Raw genomic sequence first — 25466 nt, 5'->3', positions numbered from 1 at the left:
ACACTGTTACAACAACCAGTCATTTTAATTGGTCACCTTAAGATTTTTTGAGTTTTGAGACCATTTTGTCAGGACGCACTATTGCAAAAAAATTGAAATTTGGTGTTGGAGGTACTTGATGGAATGGATCGACATAGCCCATATGGGTCATTATGAAAGGATGCATGGGCTTGTCCACGAAAATAATTACACCGTCAACATGTGAATCACAAAATTCAAAACAATCCTCAATCAGCCCTAATTCGATATTGTTCGATATAGACCTGCTTATTAGTCATATTAGTTTCAAAGCTATCCGAGGAATGTAATTGAACAGCACTTTTCAAAAAAAAAAAAAAAAAAAAAAAAAATGAAATTTAGTGAGGGAGTCAACCGAGGGAGTCAATCTGATATATGTCATATAACAATGTCCAAAGTTTAGACCATATCGGACACTTAATTCGTAAGTTATCGTGCTTATCAGTAATTAGTTGGGATTTTTTAGAGCTTTGGGACTTGCTCCCGAAAAAATTTAAGGTCCTAAAAATTTAACATCAAGGAGAACCGGCTGCAAAAAATTTCAAAGCGATCTAAGACGTGTCTTTAAACTGCACTTGTGCGTGAAATTTTCAAAGTTTGGGCCAAATCGAATACTTAATTCGCAAGTTATCATGCTCGTCAGTGATTTTAGTTGGTGTCCGCAGGATTGTTGAGTGTTTTGAGCCCGGTCCACACTAAAGCGATTTCATTGAAAAATTCATAAAATTAGGCGTTCGTTGATCGAGTTCCCCACTGCACCTTTTTCAAATGTAATTCGAAATATTTTAATTGTAATTCGAGAATTCTATTTGTAATTCCAATTATTCCATTTGTAATTCGAAATATTCCATTTGTAATTCGAATTATTCCATTAAAAATTTGAATTATTTCATTTGAAATTTGAATTATTCCATTTGTAATTCGAATATTTTATTTGAAGTTACAAATGAAATCATTCGAATTACAAATGGAATAATTCGAATTTCAAATAGTGTAATACGAATAACAAATGGAATAGTTCGAATTACAAATGGAATAATTCGAATTACAAATGGAATAATTCGAATTACAAATGAAATGTTACAAATTACAACTAAACTGTTTCAAATTACATTTGAAAAAGGTGTAGAGCAATTTCATGATATTGCTCTACTATGGAACTCGATCTAGGGACGCATAATTTTAGTAAATTTTCCCAATGAAATCGGTCTAGTGTGGACGGGGACTAAGTATGAACTTGCCACCGAAAAAAATGTAACGTTGCAATATTAGCCACGAGGACAAACTGCTGCAAAAAAATTCGACGATTTGAAACATGTCCTTAAACTGTACTTTTGCAAAAGGTTTGAAATTGTGTTTTGAAGATACCCGAATCAGTGAAAGCTGAACCTACATATGTCTCGAAGAAATATTGCGATGTACAAAGTTAAGACCTAAGTTTTACTTCCCTCTGGATTAATCATTCGCATCATTTTAGAGGAAATATTATGGTGGAGGTACCTGAAAGAGTCTAAGTTTAAACAACCAGTTCAAGAATTATCATATGCACTAGATAGTCATACAGACGGACTGGGATTAAACAACTCAAATTATCTACAAAGGATTTCATCAATTAATACTCAAAAAACATTATTTAAATGAGACACATTTTTGATCGTATGCGGTGCGTTACTTAGTTATATGTAGGCGATATGAAAAATTATCGACCCACCTGTTTCAGGTGTGGCAACTATGACATCAACTTTATATGCAGCACAGAAGAATTTTTTCAAGCATCAACAGACCAATAAACTTGGATTTTTTAAAACAATTTTTCTAGCATCAACAGTTCAATAGACGTGGATTTTTTAAATAATTTTTTGAGGCATCAACAGACCAATAAAAGTGTTTTTTAAAGATTTTTTTCAAGCATCAACAGACCAATAAAAGTGGTTTTTAAAGATTTTTTTCAAGCTCCAACAGACCAATAATTTATGAGCTGGGGTAGGCAATTTCAAAATGGATGGATCAACCAGAAGTTCATAGTAAAGTAATCAATGATTATGCTGCATCTGTTCAAGGGCCCAGCTAAACTCAATTACCTAGGCTTCCTCTTTTTAATGGTCACGTACAGTTGAGGTTGCGTAATTTTTCACTTAGGACATGGAGTAGGATAGCAGTTTTACGATTTCCTTGGCAGCATTTACAATATTTTATTGCAAAGCTAACATATTTGTTGAATTATGTGTGTTATTAAAATAATTCAATTTTCGTCATAGATCTTAAAATGCTAGGAATTTTGCTATTTAATGTCGAAATATTCCAACATGTCGGAACGTTTGTGTGTTTGCAAGCTTATAAAACGTTTTTCTATTACTGAGCGTGATTTATGACTTACTTGTATTAAGTTGTGACTGATGACATGGTTAGATTTTGAAACTTTGACAAGATTTAGATTTAGAGCAATTTTCCATTACGGTAATTATAAATTTGTCGGTGAGAGAGAATGTTGAGTGGTAAAGGTTGACTCACCTCGCTCTTCCTCCAACAAACAGACAATTGCTGCAAGGAAAATTGTCTAATGCTTTTGGACGAAATAGCTTAATTGTAGAAAATGTTTTCATATTCAAAATTATTAGTTTGCAGTTTTGGAATTTTGTTTAGCTTTCGAAAAAAATTGTGCTTTTAATTTTTTGGCATATTAAGAGCAATGGCAAAAGGCAGCGCAGAACAAGTTGAACTTTAATAAAAACAATTTGAAAGTAACGATTTAACGACATGCATAAACTTGTGGTTTACCTTCGATCAAAGCAATTTTTGTTTTTTTTTTGTTTTAAAATATCTAATGTTGAAATAATAAAATTTAGAATATTTCAGTTTTTTTGTTGGCCTATTTCTTAATGCCAATGGACGATGTTGTAGTAGGAAGTGGAGTACTAGTGGCAGACGATTCTTCTGCCTGTTCGGAGAGTGTGGGCAAAGTTTGGTGAAGTTTACGTGGCCCAGCTAAGCTCATTTTCAACATAAATGCATTAAGTAAATAAGAAAGAAAGGAAATTAAAAATAAAAAAAACAATGAAATAAATAAAAATAATAATAACAATGTTTAAATAAATAATCTAATTATTAATATAATAAACTAAAATTAAAATATTAAAAATAAAATTAAAAGAAGTACGAAATTAAAAATTTAAATAAAGAAATTAACCCCCTGTTTTTGTAAAAAAAATTATGTTCTCACACGAATTGTTAAATTTTGTAGATCGATTTACTCGCCTTAGCGTAAATGTGAAACGCTGATTTTTGAATGAGGAATTCTTAACTATATATAGAACGTGTCTACGAAGAATTAGATCTGTATATCATCTAGGGGCTGAGCTATGGATGTCCAAATTATTACGAATATAGACGAACGAACGAAAAATAGTTACAAAAACAGGGGGTTTATGTTTAATTTTATAAAAACAAGTAAAATTATTTGTTTGATAATATATTAATTCAAATTTCAATTTGTAAATTGTTTAACATTAAATTGAATTAACATTAAATTAAAAATCTTAATTTATCAATAAATTATTTTAAAATATAATTTAATTATTAAATTAATGAAATTTAAAATAAAAAAAAATAATTTGTATAATTAAAACAATAATTATAATATTTTCGAATATAAAAAAATAATTTAGAAATGGATAAAGGAATTTCAAATAAAAAAGTTATAAATAATTTTCAAAATTCCAAATTTTAATAATTAATTTAATTTGAATTAAAAATAAAAAAATAATTTGTTTTAAATTAACAAATTTAAATTATAATTCAATTCAAAATAAAAAAATTATAAATATTTTATAAATAATTTTCAAAATTCCAAATTTTAATTTATTAATAAATTAATAATTATTTAATTTGAATTTAAAAAAAATAATTTGTATTAAATTAACAAATTGAATTTATAATTCAATGTATTAATAAACAAACAATTTTATTTGTCAAAATAAAATTCGAAATATGATATATTTAAATAAAATTTTAATTTCGTAAGTCTTTCTATTCTAAAAAAAATTAATTATTAAATTAAATTAAATTGGTAAACATCGCCAATTTTTTCCCACTAATAAATTAAAGTTGTTTTAATAAAATATTAAAACAACGACTATGGGATTAAGCCTGACAATTTTGAAAAATTAAATTAATTAATTAAATTTAAAATAATCAAGATAATTTTTAAAATTAAAATATTAATTATAATATTTTCGAATAAAAAAATCAATCAATTAAAAAATAATATTAAAATTAAAAGTTTTGAAAAATTTAAATTCACCAGTATATTAGGTTTTATAAATATTTGAAGTATTTAATTTTAATGATTTTATACAAATTTTAAATTTTATTTTCTAATTAAAAAAATAATTTAAATTTTAATAATTTAAAATTCCCATCTTCAATTTTCAAAACTTTTTAAAAAAAACTATTTTTGTGCGTTTTTAAGAATTTGTTAAGGAAACCTACCTGTATCACCATCTCCGTATTCGGCCATTGAATCGGTATCACTTTCTAGGCCTGGTTTTGCTGAACTAACAGACTGGCGACCAGCGCTCTTGTTGTCCAATCTATTGAAAAAAATTGAAGACAAATTTAATATGATTTCGAAATTCGAGTTGTATTTCTTGAACTTACGGTTGTGAGTATTCATGGAAACCACCTTCGTCTGGATAGTCGCGTCTGCCATTTGCCAATTCACGATCATGTACATCGTATTTGCCACCACGATTGCGACGTATAATGCAAATGATAATAAAGAGTATAATAATAATGGCCAGGGCCAACATCATGCCGATAAACCAGCCGGCATTTGCTAAATTCTCATTGGGCACCTTTATGGGTCCCTCAACAGCACCAATGTCAACTTCTTGTATGTCACTTTCTTTCGTGAAATGACCATCCACAGCTACCACACGGAATTCATAAACAGATTCTGGATCCAGACCAGCAACTTCTTGATAATCGCGATTCTTTTCTTCGGGTGTTTGATTCCATTGGGTTTCACCCTTGATCCTGCAAATGGGGAAATGAAAAAAGAATAATAATTGAGTTAGACAATGCAATCGGGTAGGGATCCTCGGTGCGAGAAGTTTCTCTCCTTTTCACTTTTGGAAGGTTAGTTGATCGTTTATTAGGTCCCTTCCGGTATACCCTTGGTTCTGGTTTCTTAGTGGAATTTTGCATTTTCTTTTTAATGATGGAAAAAAATCTTACCTGTACTGCGTAAAGAAGTGAGTACCGGCATGACCCTCAGTATTGGGTTTCCAGTTAATGCGGAATTTAGCCAAACCATTGTCCGAAGGTTCTTGGTGATATTCGAAATAGGGTACTGCTGGTTCCTTGGATTCTTCTGTCAAAGTGCGTTTCTCAATGAAGTGTCTGAAGGTAAAGAGAATCACCAACATTATCTCTGAAATCAGTTGACAATCTTTCCTCAAATACTTACTCTGTTCCCTCACCAGCCTTGGTTGTGGCCGCAATGGAAATCCTATACTTGGTATTGGGTTTCAAACCAGCCATTTTCATACTGGTTATACGAGGATCGGTAATATGGGGATCATATTCACGTCTTTCTCCCACATAGCTGCCCTTAACTTCTTCATAGTAGATTTTGTAGCCAGTCAACTTGCCATTGGGATTCAAGGGTTTCTTCCATACCAACCAGAAGGCCGAAGAACCCATGGGATAGGCAGACAGTGATTCCACGGGTGAGGGTACACCTTCAGGTGTATCAAAATCAATGATAGCACTGGCGGGACCATTGAAACGACCATTATAGGCCAAGACACGGGCAAAGTTCTTAGAGTCGGGTTTGAACTGGGTTACCAAGGCCTGATTGGAATCACCCTTGACATGGATTTCACGCATACCTTCCTCGCCTTCCTTTTCGGTCCAGGTTTGGATCTTATAACCCTTGAAGTGGCCGCGTATGGATTCGGGGCTAACAGGATTCCAGTTCAAAATGGCTGAAGTGGCTCCCACCACTTGGGTCATGCTGAAGTTTGTGGGTGCTTCCAAGGGACCTTTAAGAGAAATTTAAATTTAATTTAATTATTTAGAATTATTAGGAGAGAAAGTTCCATGGCTCTACTTACGATCTTCTCCAGACCAACCAACCACCTCCTCGGCCGCCACATTGGCTTGACCCATTTGATTAATGGCCACCACCTTAATGAGATATTTCACAAATGTCGGCTGATCTCCAATTACCAAACTGTCCTGTTTCCAATCGTAGATATCCTTGTTTTCCCAATTGGCAGCTGGTATGTCACGCTTCCATGATACACGATATTGGAAATTGGGTCCATTGTGATCGATTTCTGGCATTGAAGTCCAGGTAATAACCAAATTTGTGGGTTCAGTACCTTGACCTTGGACATTGTCGGGATTCTTATAGGGTACATCGGGTTGAGTGGTACACACTTCACTGTGATCCGATGGTGGTGAGGGTCCTATTTTATTAAATGCAATAACACGGAAGGTATAGTTGGCCCATGGAGACATATCGACCACGAAGGAGGTATCTGTAGAAGGCACCTTTTCATAGGCCACATCCCAGGAGGCCGGTGTAAATGAGGTATTAAATTGTATGGTATAGTGGAGGATAGGAGAACGATTATCACCCCGAGGTTCCCAGGTAATTTCAGCCAATCGGGGTTTGCATTTTACATTCTTCAAGGCCGGGGCATTAGGTACATCCTGGACAATAAGATTTGCACTACGTGAGGCTTCATCCAATTCAGTTCTGGCCACACAAGTATATTCTCCGGAATCCAATTCAATTGTTTTGGCAATGGTCAGGGAGTTGTCATTAGTCTTTACAAAACGGGCCTCGGCATCAAAATCAATTTGTTGGGAATCCTTCCACCACTCAATTGTCAAATTCAGGGTATCGTCATGGGCCTCATTACAACGGAAAGTGGCCGATTGGCCAGCTGCAACTTCATAATTCTGGGGAGCCTGGGTAATGCGTGTGGCTTCCTTAACCTCTAATGTGCCATTTGCCGATTTTTCACCAAATTTATTCTTTGCGTGACAGGTGTACTGGCCAAAATCGTCATGGATAACTTGTTGAATGTGTAAATCTCCCGAGGGCAAGACAGTGAAACGCCCACCAGTCAATTCACGACCATTGTGCAGCCATTTAACCAAAGGCTTGGGGGCACCAAACACACGACAACGCATTGTTATATTTTTGCCGGTCACTGTGGCTTCCTTGCGTGGTGGTTCCTCAATCTCTGGCGGCAAAGCCAACACGTTCAAGTAAACATCCTTGTAAACGTAGCCCAACGAATTGGTGGCGTTACAACCATAATTACCCGTGTCAGTCTTTACCAAGTCGTGGATGACAATGCGATTGGTTTCCACAGTGCGTCTGGGGTTTGGTGGTGCTTGACTGATTGGTTTGCCATTGTGAATCCATTGTATGGTGGGTTCGGGAACACCAGATGCTTCGCAACGGAATTCCACTGTCTCATCTTCGGCAGCATTTTGTATTTCGGGTTCCACGGTGAAATAGGGGACGGCTTGAATTTCCAGCTTTATCGAATACGATTGACCCTTGCCCACGCCGTTGAAAACATCACAGGTATAGGTGCCGGCATCTTCAAAGGTGGCATAGCGTATTATCAGAGATTTACCATAATTGCCTTGGGATATCCGATCACCCCATTCAATGGGTGCACCGTTCTTTTTCCACACAGTTTCCGGCAGAGGGGTGCCACCATAAATACAAAACAGTTCCACATATTTACCGCGCAATGCCACCTCGTTTTTCCTTGTCACATATTGTTGGGTGGGGGCGAATTTGTTTTGGGAAGCACTGATACCGGTCTGTTTAACATCCAACAACACCCGATTGCCGATTTTATATTCATTACGAAATACTGAGGTAGCTGAGCAAGTGTAGAAAGTGTCTGTGGAGGCATCTTCACGGGTAACATTTGAAAACCACAGTGTGCCCTCAGGATCCAGGGTCATGCGAGAACTGTTGATGGTCTTGATGCCAGCATCAAAGGTATTCTGAATCAACCAGTTGACAGTGGGTTTTGGCCAACCATCTGGGGCTTGACATTGTAGTGAGAAGGGTTCACCCTCATTGGCTTCGACAATTTTCTTTTCATCCTCCTTAAAGGCATTCAGTTCAGCTTTGCGTACAAACACTGAGTTGGAGGTGGCAATACCAAATTCATTTTCAGCAAAACATTGATATTGACCCAAATCTTCGTCTTTGGGTGAGGTGATGACCAGTGTACCACGGCCAGGTTGTTGCAGCATACGATTGTCATAGGCTTGCCAGTCGAATTTCTTGCCGTTCTTTATCCAGCGGTAGCTGTGGGAAGAGAGAGAGAGAGAAGGGAAAAGTGAGGTTAATTAGTGAGCTGAATGTGGTGGGGTAATTAAAAACTTGAAATAAAAATATAAATAGGGTATAAAAAAGTGTGGAGGCAGTTCAAATTAGTGGCGTTTTTTGTGGTTTCCGTTTTAAGTTTTGTGTGAATATTTTTTTTTAATTTTTTTATGTTCAGATTGAAGGAAGTTAAGAAGTTAATGAGCTATAAGAAAATTGTGATAATTTTTTATGCGATTTAAAAATTTTTGCATAATTAATTTAAGTGTCTCTCTTGTGTTAAATGAGTTGCAAACAATTTGCATTAGTGTCCACTATGGCTGGAGCAGGCAGGAAAGTGCGCCAACAGTTTTTAAGGGGCCGAATATGTTTACCAAAATAATGAAATATTTCAGATTGCCAAAGTTTTATATGAAATTTGCCTAAAAAGGCAGAAAAAGGCACCAAGAGACAATGTGTTGCATACTTTCAGGCTTTTCATTGTTTCATTAAGGTAAAACCCTGGGTAGATGAATAGAGTAATACCATGGGGTCAATAAAAGGATAAAACAATTTAGGACGTTAAAATTTGGCAATGGGAAGTAGGAGATAGAAGTCCCCGTTTTTATCGCCTACAAGGAAAAGAACAGAGTGAATCTGTAGCAGATCCTGCTGCCTTATTGATACTTGCCCCAATTACTATTTTATATTGTGTAATTATTCTTGTAAACGTGCCAAGATTTGGACTTTCCTTTTTTCTTTTAACATTTGCCCCCTTCAAGTCTTTGCTAAGTTCTCTTGATTCCTTGCCTTTTGTGGTTAAATTGTGTGTATTACTTCTTCTTCTTGTTATTATTATTTAACATTTCTATTGTCTGACCGACCCTCTTCTTAGAATTACTGTCCATATGGAGCAAGATGGTTGGCTAGTCTGCCAGTCGGTCACTGAGCATGCCGCTATAGACAATAAATAATAAACAATAATGCAAATGAATAGAAATGTAAATGACTTAATGGCAAAATAGAAGAAGAAGAACATGTATTACAACTCTCTTTGTATTGTTTTATAGACATTTTTTGTTATGAGAGGCAAGTAGAAGCTGACAATTTGCAATATTTATTTTTTTATTGAAGGAGATTGGAGGAGGCAGATAGAATGAAAAAAAAACTCTATATTGTCCACTTCTAATTTAAGCAATGAGAACAAAAAAGTGAAGGAGACTATTGATTATCTGTACTGAGATTTGAAGTTGAACTTTTAAATAAGCATTACGGAATCCACAAGAGGTCAAATAAGTACGTATTGTCCTATGAAGGATACTCATGGAAGTACATTGAAGTAATTCACTGAAAATGTGAGTTGGAAGAAATAAAATTAATAAAAAAATATGAGAAGACAAAATGCCTACAAAGGCACCAACACAGATAATGTGTTGCATACTTTCAGGCGTTTAATGTCGTTTAAGTAAAACCATGGAAAAAATTCTTTAAAAACTCCACTTCTGGCAAATGCATTAACAAATATTAAAAAAATCAGGTCTGTTGATGTTTAAAAAATCCACGTTTTGAAAAAATATTTTTTCGAGACGTGGATTTTTTATAAATATATGTTGTAGGCGTAGATTTTTTAGAATTATTTTTTTAAATCGTTTTTATGAAGGCGTGGATTTTTTAGAATATTTTTTATGAGGGCGTGGATTTTTTCTTGAATATTTTTTATGAAGGCGTGAATTTTTTTTTAAATATTTTATATGAAGGCGTAGATTTTTTGGAATATTTTTATGAAAGCGTGGATTTTTTTGAATATTTTTATGAAGGCGTGGATTTTTTCTTGAATATTTTTTATGAAGGCGTGGATTTTTTGAAATATTTTTTTTGAGGGCGTATATTTTTTCTTGAATATTTTTTATGAAGGCTTGGATTTTTTGAAATATTTTTTTGAGGGCGTATATTTTTTCTTGAATATTTTTTATGAAGGCGTGGATTTTTTGAAATATTTTTTTGAGGCCGTATATTTTTTTCTTGAATATTGTTTATGAAGGTAGATTTTTTTGGAATATTTTTATGAAAGCGTGGATTTTTTGGAATATTTTTTATGAAGGCGTGGACTTTTTTGAAATATTTTTTTTGACGGCGTGGACTTTTTTGGAATATTTTTTATGAACGCGTGGGATTTCTTTTTGGAATATTTTTATGAAGTTTTTTTTTTGGATTATTGTTTTTTTTAAAGGCGTACATTGTTTTGGAATATTTTTAATAAAGGCGTGGATTTTTGGGAATATTTTTATGAAAGCGTGAATTTTTTGGAATATTTTTTATGAAGGCGTGGACTTTTTTGGAAAATTTTTTGTGAGGGCGTGGATATTTTGGAATATTTTTATGAAAGCGTGGATATTTTGGAATATTTTTTTTTTTGAATTTTTTTGGAATATTTTTATCAAGTCCTTGATTTTTTTTGGATTATTGTTTTTTAAATGCGTACATTGTTTTGGAATATTTTTAATAAAGGCGTGGATTTTTTTGGAATATTTTTATGAAAGCGTGGATTTTTTGGAATATTTTTTATGAAGGCGTGGACGTTTTTGGAATATTGTTTTATGAAGGCGTGGACTTTTTTGGAAAATTTTTTGTGAGGGCGTGGATTTTTTTGAATATTTTTTATGAAGGCGTGGATTTTTTGAAATATTTTTATAAAAGCGTGATTTTTTTGCAATATTTTTTTATGAAAGTGTGAATTTTTTATGATATTTTTTGGAATATTTTTTTAAGACTCGAAAATTGGCGTGGATGTTTTAGAAATATTTGTTCAAGACTCTGAAGAATGCGTAGATTTTTTAGAAATACTTTTCCAAGACTTGTGGCGTGGATTTTTTAATATTTTTTCAAGACTCCGAAAAGGGCGTGGATTTTTTTTTTAAATATTTTTTCAATGCTCAGAAATAGCCGTGGGTTTATTGGAATATTTTTGAAGACTCGGAAATAGGCGCGCATTTCTTAGAAATATTTTTTTACGACTTTGAGATTGGCGTGGATTTCTTAGAAATATTTTTTCAATACTCGGAAATAGCAGTGGATTTTTTGGAATATTTTTTCAAGAGTGTGGATTTTTTAGAAGCATTCTTTAAGACTTTGATATAGGCGTGGATTTCTTAGAAAAATGTTTAAAGGCTCTGAAAGGGGCGTGGATTTTTTAGAAACATTTCGAAGGCTTTGAAAGGGGCTTGATTTTTAGAAATACTTTTTTAGACATTTTAGAGTATTAGAAATATTTCGAAGGCTTTGAAAGGGATTTTTGGATTTTTTAATAATACTTTTTAAGACTCGCAAATAGGCGTGGATTTTTTACAAATATTTTTTCAAGACTCGCAAATAGGCGTGGATTTTTTACAAATATTTTTTCAAGACTCCTTTATAAATAATTTTTCAAGACTCGGAAATAGGCGTGGATTTTTTACAAAATATTTTTTCAAGACTCGGAAATAGGCGTGGATTTTTTACAAATATTTTTTCAAGACTCGGAGATAGGCGTGGATTTTTTACAAATATTTTTTCAAGACTCGGAAATAGGCGTGGATTTTTTACAAAATTTGTTCAAGACTCGGAAATAGGCGTGGATTTTTTACAAAATTTGTTCAAGACTCGGAAATAGGCTTGGATTTTTTACAAATATTTTTTCAAGACTCGCAAATAGGCGTGGATTTTTTACAAATATTTTTTCAAGACTCGCAAATAGGCGTGGATTTTTTACAAATATTTTTTCAAGACTCGCAAATAGGCGTGGATTTTTTACAAATATTTTTTCAAGACTCGCAATAGGCGTGGATTTTTTACAAATATTTTTTCAAGACTCGCAAATAGGCGTGGATTTTTTACAAATATTTTTTCAAGACTCGCAAATAGGCGTGGATTTTTTACAAATATTTTTTCAAGACTCGCAAATAGGCGTGGATTTTTTACAAATATTTTTTCAAGACTCGCAAATAGGCGTGGATTTTTTACAAATATTTTTTCAAGACTCGGAAATAGGCGTGGATTTTTTACAAATATTTTTTCAAGACTCGGAAATAGGCGTGGATTTTTTACAAATATTTTTTCAAGACTCGGAAATAGGCGTGGATTTTTTACAAATATTTTTTCAAGACTCGGAAATAGGCGTGGATTTTTTACAAATATTTTTTCAAGACTCGGAAATAGGCGTGGATTTTTTACAAATATTTTTTCAAGACTCGCAAATAGGCGTGGATTTTTTACAAATATTTTTTCAAGACTCGCAAATAGGCGTGGATTTTTTACAAATATTTTTTCAAGACTCGCAAATAGGCGTGGATTTTTTACAAATATTTTTTCAAGACTCGCAAATAGGCGTGGATTTTTTACAAATATTTTTTCAAGACTCGCAAATAGGCGTGGATTTTTTACAAATATTTTTTCAAGACTCGCAAATAGGCGTGGATTTTTTACAAATATTTTTTCAAGACTCGCAAATAGGCGTGGATTTTTTACAAATATTTTTTCAAGACTCGCAAATAGGCGTGGATTTTTTACAAATATTTTTTCAAGACTTGGAAATAGCAGTGGATTGTTTGGAATATTTTTTCAAGACTCGGAAATAGGCGTGGATTTTTTAGAAATATTTTTTCAAGACTCTGAAATAGGCGTGGATTTTTTAGAAATATTTTTTCAAGTCTCTGAAATAGGCGTGGATTTTTTAGAAATATTTTTTCAAGACTCTGAAATAGGTGTGGATTTTTTACAAATATTTTTTCAAGACTCTGAAATAGGTGTGGATTTTTTACAAATATTTTTTCAAGACTCGCAAATAGGCGTGGATTTTTTACAAATATTTTTTCAAGACTCCGAAAAAGGCGCAACATTTTTTTTCAAGACTCGGAATTAGGCTTGGATTTTTTTACAAATATTTTTTCAAGACTCCGAAAAAGGCGCAACATTTTTTTTCAAGACTCGGAAATAGGCGTGGATTTTTTATACATATTTTTTTTTTCAATACTCGAAAATAGCCGTGGATTTTTTACAAATATTTTTTCAATACTCGAAAATAGCCGTGGATTTTTTACAAATATTTTTTCAAGACTCGGAAATAGGCGTGGATTTTTTACAAATATTTTTTCAAGACTCGGAAATATGCGTGGATTTTTTACAAATATTTTTTCAAGACTCGGAAATAGGCGTGGATTTTTTACAAATATTTTTTCAAGTCTCGCAAATAGGCGTGGATTTTTTAAAAATATTTTTTCAAGTCTCGCAAATAGGCGTGGATTTTTTACAAATATTTTTTCAAGACTCGCAAATAGGCGTGGATTTTTTACAAATATTTTTTCAAGACTTGGAAATAGGCGTGGATTTTTTACAAATATTTTTTCAAGACTCGGGAATAGGCGTGGATTTTTTACAAATATTTTTTCAAGACTCGGATATAGGAGTGGATTTTTTACAAATATTTTTTCAAGACTCGGATATAGGCGTGGATTTTTTACAAATATTTTTTCAAGACTCGGATATAGGCGTGGATTTTTTACAAATATTTTTTCAAGACTCGGATATAGGCGTGGATTTTTTTACAAATATTTTTTCAAAACTCTGATATATGCGTGGATTTTTTTACATTCGAACCTGATTTACATGAAATTTTAAGTCCAAAATTTTAATCTAATCAATTCGGATTCCAAAAACCAATATATATTTCCAATAATGTAATAGACTCTCTATCCTTTATAATAGCTTGAACATTAATATTTATAACCATTTTACCTTTATAACCATTTCCTCTGTTTTCCTCTCGAAATGACCAAATGGACAGGTCAATGGGTAAAAAACACAAAACTTCATGATTTCTAATTGATGAAATTCAATTCAGTAATTCAATTGTAAGTGGAGGAAAAAAAAATAATAATAACTCCATTGAATAGCCCCCCAATATAAGCCTGCACAATCGAAATGACCAAATCGACCCCAATTTAGCCTTGAGGTTTTGAATAATTTATGTTAAAGCATAATTACAACATATACACACACTCATCTATACTTATAAAAGAGTTCAGTAATGATGACTCACTGACTCACTGATTCACTGACTCACTGACTGACTGATAATCAACGCCCAGACTAAACGGCTAAAGCTAGAATCTTGAAATTTTGGGTGAGGGTCACTCTTGGTCCGAAGGTGTCAGATAAGGCTGGATTTTTGGAAATTCGAACTAGAACTGTACTAAAAGTACTAAAAGGTACTAAATATGGTACCCTTTGTATTAGGCAAACGCGAAGAGCTAGAATTCTGAAATTTGGAATGAGGTTCACTGATGAAGAGTTAGAAAGGTGTACCAAATGGTTTTTGGAAATTCGAACTATAAGTGTACGAAAAGTACTAAAAGTTACTAAATTTAGTACTATTTGGTATTACGTGAACGGATAGAGCTAAAATCTTGAAATTTGGAATGAAAATCAAGGTTTAGAAGATGAGTTGATAAAGGAGGTGGTTTTGAAAACGTGTACTCATGTGTACGAATAGTACTAAATGGTACTAAATTTTGTACAATTTGAATTTGGGCGAACCTATAAAGTTGGAATTCTGAAATTTGGAATTACTATTACTGTTGGAGCATAGGTTTGAGATATGGAGGTAGTTCTCGAAATTCGTACATATGGGTACGAAAGGTACTAAATAGTACCAAATAAGGTACAATTTGGATTTGGGGGAACGGATGCAGCTGGAATCCTGAAATTTAGAATTAGGATAACAGTCGGGGTGTAGGATAGAAGTATTTTGGAAATTCGTACTTTTGGGTACGAAAAGTACTAAATGGTACCAAATTTGGTACAATATGAATTTAAGTGATCGTATAGAGCTGGAATAGTGAAATTTGGAATTAAGATTACTATTGGAGTGTGGGATTGGGATACTTTTGGAAATTCGTACTTATGGCAACGAAAAGTACTAAATGGTACCAAATTTGGTACAATTTGGATTTGGGTGATCAGATACATTTGGAATCCTCAAATTCGAAATTAAGATTACTTTTGGAGTGCTGGATAGAGGTAGGTTTGGAAATTCGGACCTATGGGAAAAAAGTACTAAATTGTACTAAATTTGGTACAAATTTGATTACCGTAATCTGATGCAGCTGTAATTCTGAAATTTGGAATTAAGATTACTGTTGGCGTGTAGGATTGAGGTAGTTGTGGTTATTCGTACTCTTGGGTACGAATAGTACTAAATAGTACCAAATTTGGTACAATTTGGATTTGGGTGAACGGATATAGCTGAAATTCCGAGATTTGGAATAAGGAGTACTATTGGAGTGTAGGATTGATAAAGTTTTGGAAATTTTTAGTTATGGGTAGGAAAAGTACTAAATTTGGTACAATTTAGATTTCAATGATGGGATACATTTGGAATCGTGAAATTCGGAATTAAAATTGCTGTTGGAGTGTTGAAAGAGGGATGTTTGCAAATTCGTACTTTGGATACGAAAAGTACTAAATGGTATCAAATTTGGTACAATTTGGACTACTGTGATCGGATGCAGCTGTAATCCCGAAATTTGGAATTAAGATTACTGTTGGCGTGTAGGATTGAGGTAGTTGTAGAAATTCGTACTCATGGGTACGAAAGTACTAAATGGTACCAAATTTGGTACAGTTTGCATTTTGGTGAACGAATATAGCTGGAAACCCGAGATTTGGAATAAGGAGTACTGTTAGAGTAGAGAGATTGATAAAGTTTTGGAAATTTGTAGTTATGGGTAGGAAAAGTACTAAATAGTACTAAATTTGGTACAATTTGGATTTCAGTGATAGGATACATTTGGAATCGTGAAATTCGGAATTAAAATTGATGTTGGAGTGTTGATAGAGGTAGGTTTAGAAATTCGTACTATGGATACGAATAGTACTAAATGGTACCAAATTTGGATTTGAGTTATCGGATATATCTGGAATCCTGAAATTCGGAATTATGCTTATTGTTTGAAAATAGCACTGTGGTAGTTTTGAAAATTTGTACTTATGGGTACGAAAAGTACTTAATGGTACTAAATTTGGTACAATTTGGATTTCGGTGATCTGATGTAGCTGCCATCCTCAAGTTTGGAATTAAAATACCTGTTGAATTGTAGGATTGATAAAATTTTCGAAATTTTTAGTTATGGGTAGGAAAAGTACTAAATTGGTACAATTTGGATTTGAGCGAACGGATAGAGTTGGAATCAAGAAATTTGGAATTAAGATTACTGTTGGAGTGTAGGATTGAGATATGGAAGTAGTTTTGGAAATTCGTACTTATGAGTACGAAAAGTACTAAATTTGGTACAATTTGGATTAAAGCGAACGGCTAGAGCTGGAATCTTGAAGTTTGGAATTAAGATTACTGTTGGGGTGTAGGATTGAGGAAGTTTTGGAAATTCGTACTTATATGTACGAAAACTACTAAACGGTACTTAATTTGGTACAACTTGGATGTGAGCGAACGGGTAGAGCTGGAATCAAGAAATTTGAAATTAATATTACTGTTGGAGTGTAGGATTGAGATATGAAAGAAGTTTTGGAAATTCGTACTTATGAGTACTAAATTTGGTTCAATTTGGATTTGAGCGAACGGCTAGAGCTGGAATCTTGAAGTTTGGAATTAAGATTACTGTTGGGATGTAGGATTGAGGAAGTTTTTGAAATTCGTACTTATATGTACGAAAAGTACTAAACGGTAGTATATTTGGCACAACTTGGATTTGAGCGAACGGTTAGAGCTGGAATCTTGAATTTTGGAGTTAATATTACTGTTGGGGTTAGTTTTGGAAATGCGTACTTAGTTTTGGAATTGCGTACTTATGCTTACAAAAAGTACTAAATTTTTTACAATTAGGATTTGGGTGAAATTATAGCGCTCGAATCCTAAAATGTGGAATTAGGTACACATAGGGGTACGAAATGGTTCCATGTATGGTACAATTTTGTATTGGATGAATGGATAGATCTGGATTCGTGAGATTTGGAATTAAGATTACTGTTATCATTTGCTTATAACGTCCGATTTAAGAAATATGTGCCATAAATATACGAAAAGTTGTCAATGGCACAGGATTTGGTACAATTTGTTATTATGTAAAGGGAATTTTGAAATAATAGGAGGAGGTTCGTATTTATGTATTTACATGTAAAGTACTTAATAGTTCTATAATTGGTTTTAGGGGAACAGATAGAGCTGGAAATGAGCATGGCGGTTGTTGGGTTAGGCCGTATTTGCGCTGAGAACCTCAATTAAAATATCTCAAAAAATGTGGATTGCTCTTGATGTGTAGGCGTGACGAAAATCGAACTAAAGTGGTACGTATTAGTACACAAAATGTTTCCACCATTCTATATTATATATTGTTTATTTGTTTTGTATATTTAACGCATACGAAGTAGCGGGCACTTTGCTAGTAGAAACACATAAGAACAATAGCCATCAAAAGCAAATACGCATGAAGTCATCATGGAATCATAGAATTTTTACCTTGGCTTACACACAAATGTATATGTCTATATATATATATATATTCGTATGTATGCATACATACATATATCCAATATTTTCCATTTGATGTCATTCATTCTCAGCCACCCCCCACTACCCCCCCTTCCCTGGGGGAGATCTTACAAACAATGCTCTTGCAACAACAATACCCAATTCTAAAACTCTATTCGCATTATTATTGGCTTTGTTTGGTATTTGTCAGATTCTGTTTGTCTTTATTATTTATTTTGTCGTTTTGTTTTCGTTTTTTTTTTTCTCTCTGTGTTCAATACAAAGCCTTCAAAGCGGCCTACTCTACCCAAAACGACCCTCCAAACAATCATCCACACAAATTTAGCCAGAGAGTTAGTCACTCAGCCAGCCAAAAACAGAACAAAACTTTAGGTTTGAGTAAGTAGGTCAAGAGGAGGTGGAGAAATGGCAGACACCATGCACATAAACCTACATACATTCTTATGTATGTATGTAAATTACACTCCACAAATTCCTCGGCTTTAATGGCATAATGCTCAAGAGCAAAGTTTATGGTGAATTTAACACAGAAAAAAAATATGAATCGTAAAAAATCAGCAATGGGAATTGAAGGAAAATTTTACTGCTTTTTGAATATTTAAAAAAGATTTGAAAATATATTTTATGGAAAAATTTAGAACTTTTCAGAAAAAATAATATATGTTAAAGCGCCTAAAAGTATGCCTCTCACAATCCAAAGAAAAACTAAATGATTTTTAATTAAAATTAAAAAAATCGTATGATTTGTTTCTAATACACTTCTTTAGTTCATCTGTTAAAAATTCGAATATGAAATTTCATGTGGGAGTAATTTGGTGTTTGATGTGTGATGTATACTTTCAGGCGCTTCGCACTAAAAGTTAACAAAATTCAGTCACTGCATTCCCCTTATTAGACTTTTTGAAAAGAAATGATGAGATCTGGCCTAGATTCGAAATTGACAACCGTTCATTCCATCCAAGGGAAATATTCCATATATGGGGTAAATCCCACGAGATTTAATAGGACTTGTTCAATATAGATATAATAGATACAGCCTTTAGAATATTTTTCCGTAGCAGAAAAATATAATCGTATTCAGGGTCCAAGCAGTCAAGCAAATCCTTTGAACTACACGCAGAGAAAAAATATTTTTCGCTTTTGTTGGAACAAAAATATATGTTTTGGTTCCAAAAATGTATTTGTTTTGTTCAAACATTGTAATCCAAATCCAAAAATACCATCTTTTGTTCCAATCATAGAAAACAAAAACAACTATCGAATTTCCGCAATATTGTTAAAATCGTTAACAATACCGATTGTAGGAACTATCATAATCTAATTTTGTTTACAAAAAGTATTGTCAATACAGAAAACCAGCCCAGAAATTTTTGATTTGAGTGCATATACTTCTCATATACACTTTTCGCATAACTTGGATATAAATGTCGCGTATAATATTGCAATCATTGATGAACACAATACATGGTTTGCTGCATTGGCTGACAACAAAGACAAACAAAAAGCACAAGAACCCACCACAACATAAGGAATAATTAAACACCATAACAAACATGAAAAGGAAAGAAGAATGAAACAAAACAGAAACAAATAAAAACAAGAGTCTCACAAGTACATACACACAAAAACAAAGGTAAAGGCAGCATGTCATACAAACACACCACAACTCACCAAAATTGTTTTTTCAACACGGCATCGAATAGCGAGAGAAGAGAAACAAATTTTCGAAGAAAAGAGAGAAATATTGTTCAGTTGACACAAACTATTTTTGGATTTACAATACTACATGAGGAATCCAACAATATGTTAACAATACATATTTTGCTCTTGGAATATTGTTGGATCAAACATATTTTTTTCTCTGCGTGTACGGAGGCTCCCAAAATATATTTTGGAAGAAAGAAAGTGCAATAACAAAATCAGATTTGAATATAAACTCACGTTGGATACTTCAGTAAGAATTTTTTCAGAATTCGAAAAGACATATTTAAAAACAATCTGAAGTCAAAATGTTCCCTGAAAAATTCACACATTTTGTTTGCTAAGTGGATGGACACATGGGCCAGACATCGATCAGATATGTCTAGACAAAATCTGAAGACATCTGACGTCGATGAAATATTTTTAATCTGAAGTCAAAATCTTCCCTTAAAAATTTACACATTACTTGATATTCGACATTTTGTTTGCTTAGTGGATAGACACATGGGACAGACATCGATCAGATATGTCTAGACAAAATCTGAAGACATTTGACGTCGATGAAATATTTTTATGATGAAATATGTCTCAGAAAATATTGATTGTATTTTGGACATGGTTTTTCGCAAACATTTCAGATCTATCATTTTATTTGAAAATAGATTAGGATTGGCTGATTGAGACTCATCTGTTACCGCCCCAAATATAAAAGACTTCCATGAAATTTGTGATTGTCTCTGTTATTCTTGGAGTTTTAATTACTCTCAAACATTCTATTCTGATTTATATTTATTACTGGAACAGTACTAATCAAATCAAATATAGTTTGTTTTATTGTTTTATTTTACATCTGACATTAGTTGCAGAATTTCATCAGAGTTCGTTCAGAGCTGTCTGAAAAATGAAAAAAAAAAATCATTATGAAATCTAGAAATCGTTTAAAACTGCCACAGAAAAAATATGGTAGATTAACATCTAATTACGGAAGATAGAACTTGAAAGAACAATTTGAGACTTTTGTCAGACATTTCTGAACTCATTTTAATATTCTTTTTGGCGGAACCTAGTTTTCAAATCGTTAAGAATTTTTTTTTTAAAGTATAATTTCATGTCCTTATCGCAGATGACATTTGCAAAAATACGTTTCGTAAGCTGCAGAATAAGTGCAGATTTTTGTCAGACTTGTCGGAAAATAATTGAACAATTTCTTTATGAAATATGACACTCTTAAAATATATTAGTCCAGGAAAATATTGTAAATGCACTCCCTTAATGCATATAGAGTTTGTAAAAATGAGTTTCATAGCTGCAGAATAAGTGCAGACTTTGGTCAGACTTGTCGATAGGCAATAAAACAATTCCTTAATGAAATCTGTCGCTGTTAAAGTGTAACATGAGGAAAAAATTGTAAATTCCCTTCCTTAGTGTAGCTTCAGAATACGTTCAGACTTTGGTCAGATTTGTCGGAAGACAATTAAACATCTTCATTATATTTGTTTGGTTAACCAATGGTATTTGTTTATTATCTGCTGATTTTGGGCTATTTGGTCGAATTGAGAATGAATAAAAATCTAATTTAAATTCATCATTTAATTCTTCTTTTTCATTAAATTTAGTCCACCAATTGTTTGAAAATATCTGTGGGAAAAAAAGTGTAAAATCAATTTCTTAGTGCAGATGGAGCTTTGTAAAAATATGTTTCATTAGCTGCAGGATATTTTCAGATTTTCATCAGACTTGTCGGAAGGCAATTATACCACTTCTTAATAAAATCTAAACCCCTAATCGTTTAGAACTGCAATACTAAAAAATATTTCAAGGAAACATGATTGATACTCTTCCTTAGTGCAGATGTAGCATGTAAAAATGTGTATCATTAGCTGCAGATTTAGTTCAGACTTTGGGCAGACTTGTCTGAAGACAATTAAACCATTTTCTTTATGAAATCTAGTCCCAAATCTTTTGGAACTGTCGCAGATAAAAATATATCTCAATTCTTTAGTGTAGATGGAGTTTGTAAAAATATGTATCACTAGCTGCAGAATAAGTTCAGACTTTGATCAGACTTGTCTGAAGACAACCCGTTTCTTTAAATTTAGTTTGGTACTGTCAAAGTTAAAAATGTCTACGAAAAATTGTAAATTTCCCTCCTTAGAGTAGATGGAGCTTGTAGAAATAGGTTTCACTAGCTGTACAATAAGTTCAGACTTTGGTCAGACAAGTCGGAAAAATAATGAAACGGTTTCTTTATGAAATTTAGTCTCCCAATCTTTTGGAAGTGTCGCAGTTAGAAAAGGTCATTTGAAAAAAATTGCAAATTCACTTCACTTATAGCTGCAGAATAAGTTCAGACTTTGGTCAGACTTGTCGGACAATTAAACGATTTATTTATGAAATCTTGTCCCCCCAATCATTTGGGACTTTCATAGTTAAAACAACATATCTCTAGAATAAATTTTTTATTCACTTCCTTAGTATGTTTTCAATAGCTGCAGAAAGTGTTCAGACTTGTCGGAAGAAAATCAGAGTGCAGAATAAGTTCAGACTTTGATCAGACTTGTCTGAAGACAACCCGTTTCTTTAAATATAGTTTGGTACTGTCACAGTTAAAAACGTCTACGAAAATTTTTAACTTCCCCTCCTTAGTGTAGATGGAGCTTGTAGGAATAGGTTTCACCATCTGTACAACAAGTTCAGACTTTGGTCAGGCAAGTCGGAAACAAAATAAATGGTTTCTTTATGAAATTTAGTCTCCCAATCTTTTGGAAATGTCGCAGTTAAAAAAGGTCATTTGAAAAAACAAAATTGCAAATTCACTTCCTTAGTGTAGATGACTATAACTGCAGAATAAGTTCAGACTTTGGTCAGACTTGTCGGACAATTAAACGATTTATTTATGAACTCTTGGCCCCCCAAATCCTTTGAAACTTTCATAGTTAAAACATATCTCTAGAATAAATTTTTTATTCACTTCCTTAGTATGTTTTCGCTAGCTGCAGAAAGTGTTCAGACTTGTCGGAAGAAAATCAGAGTGCAGAATGAGTTCAGACTTTGATCAGACTTGTCTGAAGACAACCCGTTTTATTAAATTTTGTTTGGTGCTTTCACAGTTAAAAATCTCTACGAAATATTTTAAATTTCCCTTAGTGAAGATGGAGCTTATAGAAATAGGTTTCACTAGCTGTAGAATACGGTCAGACTTTGGTCAGACAAGTCGGAAACAAATTAAACGGTTTCTTTATGAAATTTAGTCTCCGAATCTTTTGGAAGTGACGCAGTTAATACAAAGTCATTGGATAAATTTGCAAACACATAGTGTAGATGGAGATAACTGCAGAATAAGTTCAGACTTTGGTCAGACTTGTCGGAAAAAAAATAAACGATTTCTTTCTATGAAATCTTGTCAACCCAAATCCTTTGGAACGTTCAAAGTTAAAACATATTTCTAGAATAAATTTTTTATTCACTTCCTTAGTATGTTTTCAATAGCTGTAGAAAGTGTTCAGATTTGTCGGCAGAAAATCAGAGTGCAGAATAAGTTCAGACTTTGATCAGACTTGTCTGAAGACAGTCTGTTTCTGTAAATTTAGTTTGGTACTGTCATAGTTAAAAATGAAAATTTTAAATTTCCCTCCTTAGTGTAGATGAAGCTTGTAGAAATAGGTTTCACTAGCTGTACAATAAGTTCAGACTTTGGTCAGACAAGTCGGAAAAATAATGAAACGGTTTCTTTATGAAAATTGGTCTCCGAATCTTTTGGAATGCTCGCAGTTAAAAAATGTCATTTGAAAAAAATTGCAAATTCACTTCCTTAGTGTAGATGGTTATAGCTGCAGAATAAGTTCAGACTTTGGTCAGACTTGTCGGACAATTAAACGATTTATTTGTGAAATCTTGTCCCCCAAATCCTTTGGACCTTTCACAGTTAAAACATATCTCTATAATAAATTTTTTATTCACTTCCTTAGTATATATGTTTTCAATAGCTGCAGAAAGTGTTCAGACTTGTCGGAAGAAAATCTGAGTGGATTTATGGCACACATTCCAGGTTAACGTGGTTTTAGAATAGCAAAATTCAGTTTCGTATTTTTTCAATGCTACAAAATAAGAATAAATAGTCTGAACTGCGCCATCATATTTCAATATAAAAGGTGTTCCTTTAAAATTTCCATATTTATTGTTTCCTCTAATCCATTTCCAACCGCATTGCAATGATGGCTCGCTTAGGCTATGAAAAATGATGTGCTGTTTCAAAGCTTAAATCGTTGGGTGGTGGGTAATTTAATGTGTCACATTAAAATATTCAAAATTTTCATATCAAGATTTTGGAAGCGAAAAATGCACACAATGCACGAGAGCTACATGTTACCATGGTGACGACGAAGCGAGTGACTATTATCATGGTGGTCACCTGAATGCATTCATTAAATAAAATACAGAGCATAGACCCAATTTTGTTGTACTGGTCTCTCAGCACAGCACATAGAATTGACACGCGACATTATGGTTGGCTGGCAATGGTCAGACGACACAATCCATCCATTCATTTACAAACACCAGACACATTCTGGGTTACTATAAATTTGGCGGGAATATGAGCCATCATTCCATTTGGGATGTAAAACCAGGGATGTGGTTACTATTTGAATGTCTTTGTTCGCCAACATTTGTTTTTTGTGGTTTTATTTGTTCTCCTCTCTGATGTTGGCAACACTTTTGGATGTGGTAAATTTGCATTTCATTTATTTGTAAATATGATTGGGATGTCTGTCCAATTTTTTTTTTGTAAAAATTTGAATTAACCTCAAATACATAGCTTTTGTTGTTGTTTTATATCTTCCTTTTTGGAAACTTTCCCTAGCCAACATTTCAAAGTTGAGGTGTAATGGCAATTTGCTGATGGTGTGGTACATCATGGTTCATGGATTTACCTAGCTAGAAACCCAGTTAACATGCTGGCTTATGAAGGGAGTACACCGCCGCATATCATTAAAGCTAATGAATCATTTTTATTTAGTAGCTGTCAATCCTACCTACCGAGTAGCTTTTTAATGAAATTTGAACTTTATACCATTGAATTGAAATTTGCTGTTATCATCCATCCACTAAAATGTTGCCACCACCAGACCAGCACGTAGCTGTGTAGCACTCTATGAGGCTCATTGAACCATTACCACACACACACACACCATACGAGTACATCATCGTAGCTACTTTGATTTCATTCAAATGTGGTTTCGATTCATTATTGTTGAAGATAAAAACAGCCAGCCCACATTTTTTTTCGAATTTACTTATTTCAATGGGAAATTTGAAACCACATGCTTTTTAGCTTGAAATCTCGTGCTATTATTGTCAAGCTTTTAATGGAGAAATTAAAAATTGACAGTTGTTTAAGTTGCGTTGTAACCTTTATTTTTCGTGAGAGGATCATATTTCCAGAGCTTGGTAATGTTTTCACTTTTTGTTAGAAAAAAAAAAACTAATGGAGAAATAACTAAAAACAGGAAACCATTTACCCTGAAATAAAGGCTTAATTTCAACAGTAACCGCAAGGAGGTCTATAGTATTTGAAATTACTTCATTAGTGTAAATTTTAAATTGTTCCAATAGTTGCAGAATAACATCAGAGTTTGGACAGACATTTCGGAACTCTATGGAAAAACAAACCCAGTCTTCAAATTATTTATTAGAAATTGTAGAAAATTTAAATTCACTTTATTCGTGTCGATGGAGCTTTTCCAAATTATCAGGACAATCATGAATATATCCCGCGGAATATTCCACGCGGAAAATTATTTTAAAATTGTTTGAAAATATCTGTAGGAAAAACTGTAAAATCAATTCCTTAGTGCA

The 25466-nt window shown here is 33.1% G+C and overlaps 2 protein-coding genes across 10 annotated transcripts in view; both read right to left on the bottom strand.

Annotated features, from left to right (window-relative positions):
- The window catches only part of Nrg (Neuroglian), a 294047-nt gene that overhangs the window by 15339 nt on the left and 253242 nt on the right, over positions 1 to 25466 (bottom strand). For 6 of the 9 annotated variants that reach the window (XM_073977181.1, XM_073977185.1, XM_073977184.1 and 3 more), the window contains 5 exons: positions 6135 to 8371; positions 5486 to 6062; positions 5254 to 5418; positions 4675 to 5052; positions 4507 to 4607 (listed from right to left, as the gene is read on the bottom strand). In XM_073977181.1, coding sequence (XP_073833282.1) covers positions 4507 to 4607; positions 4675 to 5052; positions 5254 to 5418; positions 5486 to 6062; positions 6135 to 8371 — 3458 coding nt within the window. Of the gene's footprint in view, positions 1 to 2796; positions 3004 to 4506; positions 4608 to 4674; positions 5053 to 5253; positions 5419 to 5485; positions 6063 to 6134; positions 8372 to 25466 lie in introns of all 9 variants that reach the window. The other 3 variants (XR_012411769.1, XR_012411767.1, XR_012411768.1) reach the window with 1 other exon arrangement.
- LOC141399110 (uncharacterized) overlaps positions 4413 to 25466 on the bottom strand; it is a 434325-nt gene continuing 413271 nt past the window's right edge. The window contains exon 5 of the mRNA XM_073977224.1: positions 4413 to 4425. The gene's annotated coding sequence lies outside the window, so the exon portion shown is untranslated. The remainder of the gene's footprint in view (positions 4426 to 25466) is intronic.

The sequence above is a fragment of the Musca autumnalis genome, unplaced genomic scaffold (assembly GCF_047663935.1).
Source record: "Musca autumnalis isolate F117 unplaced genomic scaffold, ASM4766393v1 scaffold_3, whole genome shotgun sequence".
In the NCBI taxonomy this organism is placed as follows: domain Eukaryota; kingdom Metazoa; phylum Arthropoda; class Insecta; order Diptera; family Muscidae; genus Musca; species Musca autumnalis.
The sequence above is the reverse complement of the archived record's forward strand: the minus strand, read 5'-3'. Positions and strand labels throughout refer to the sequence as shown.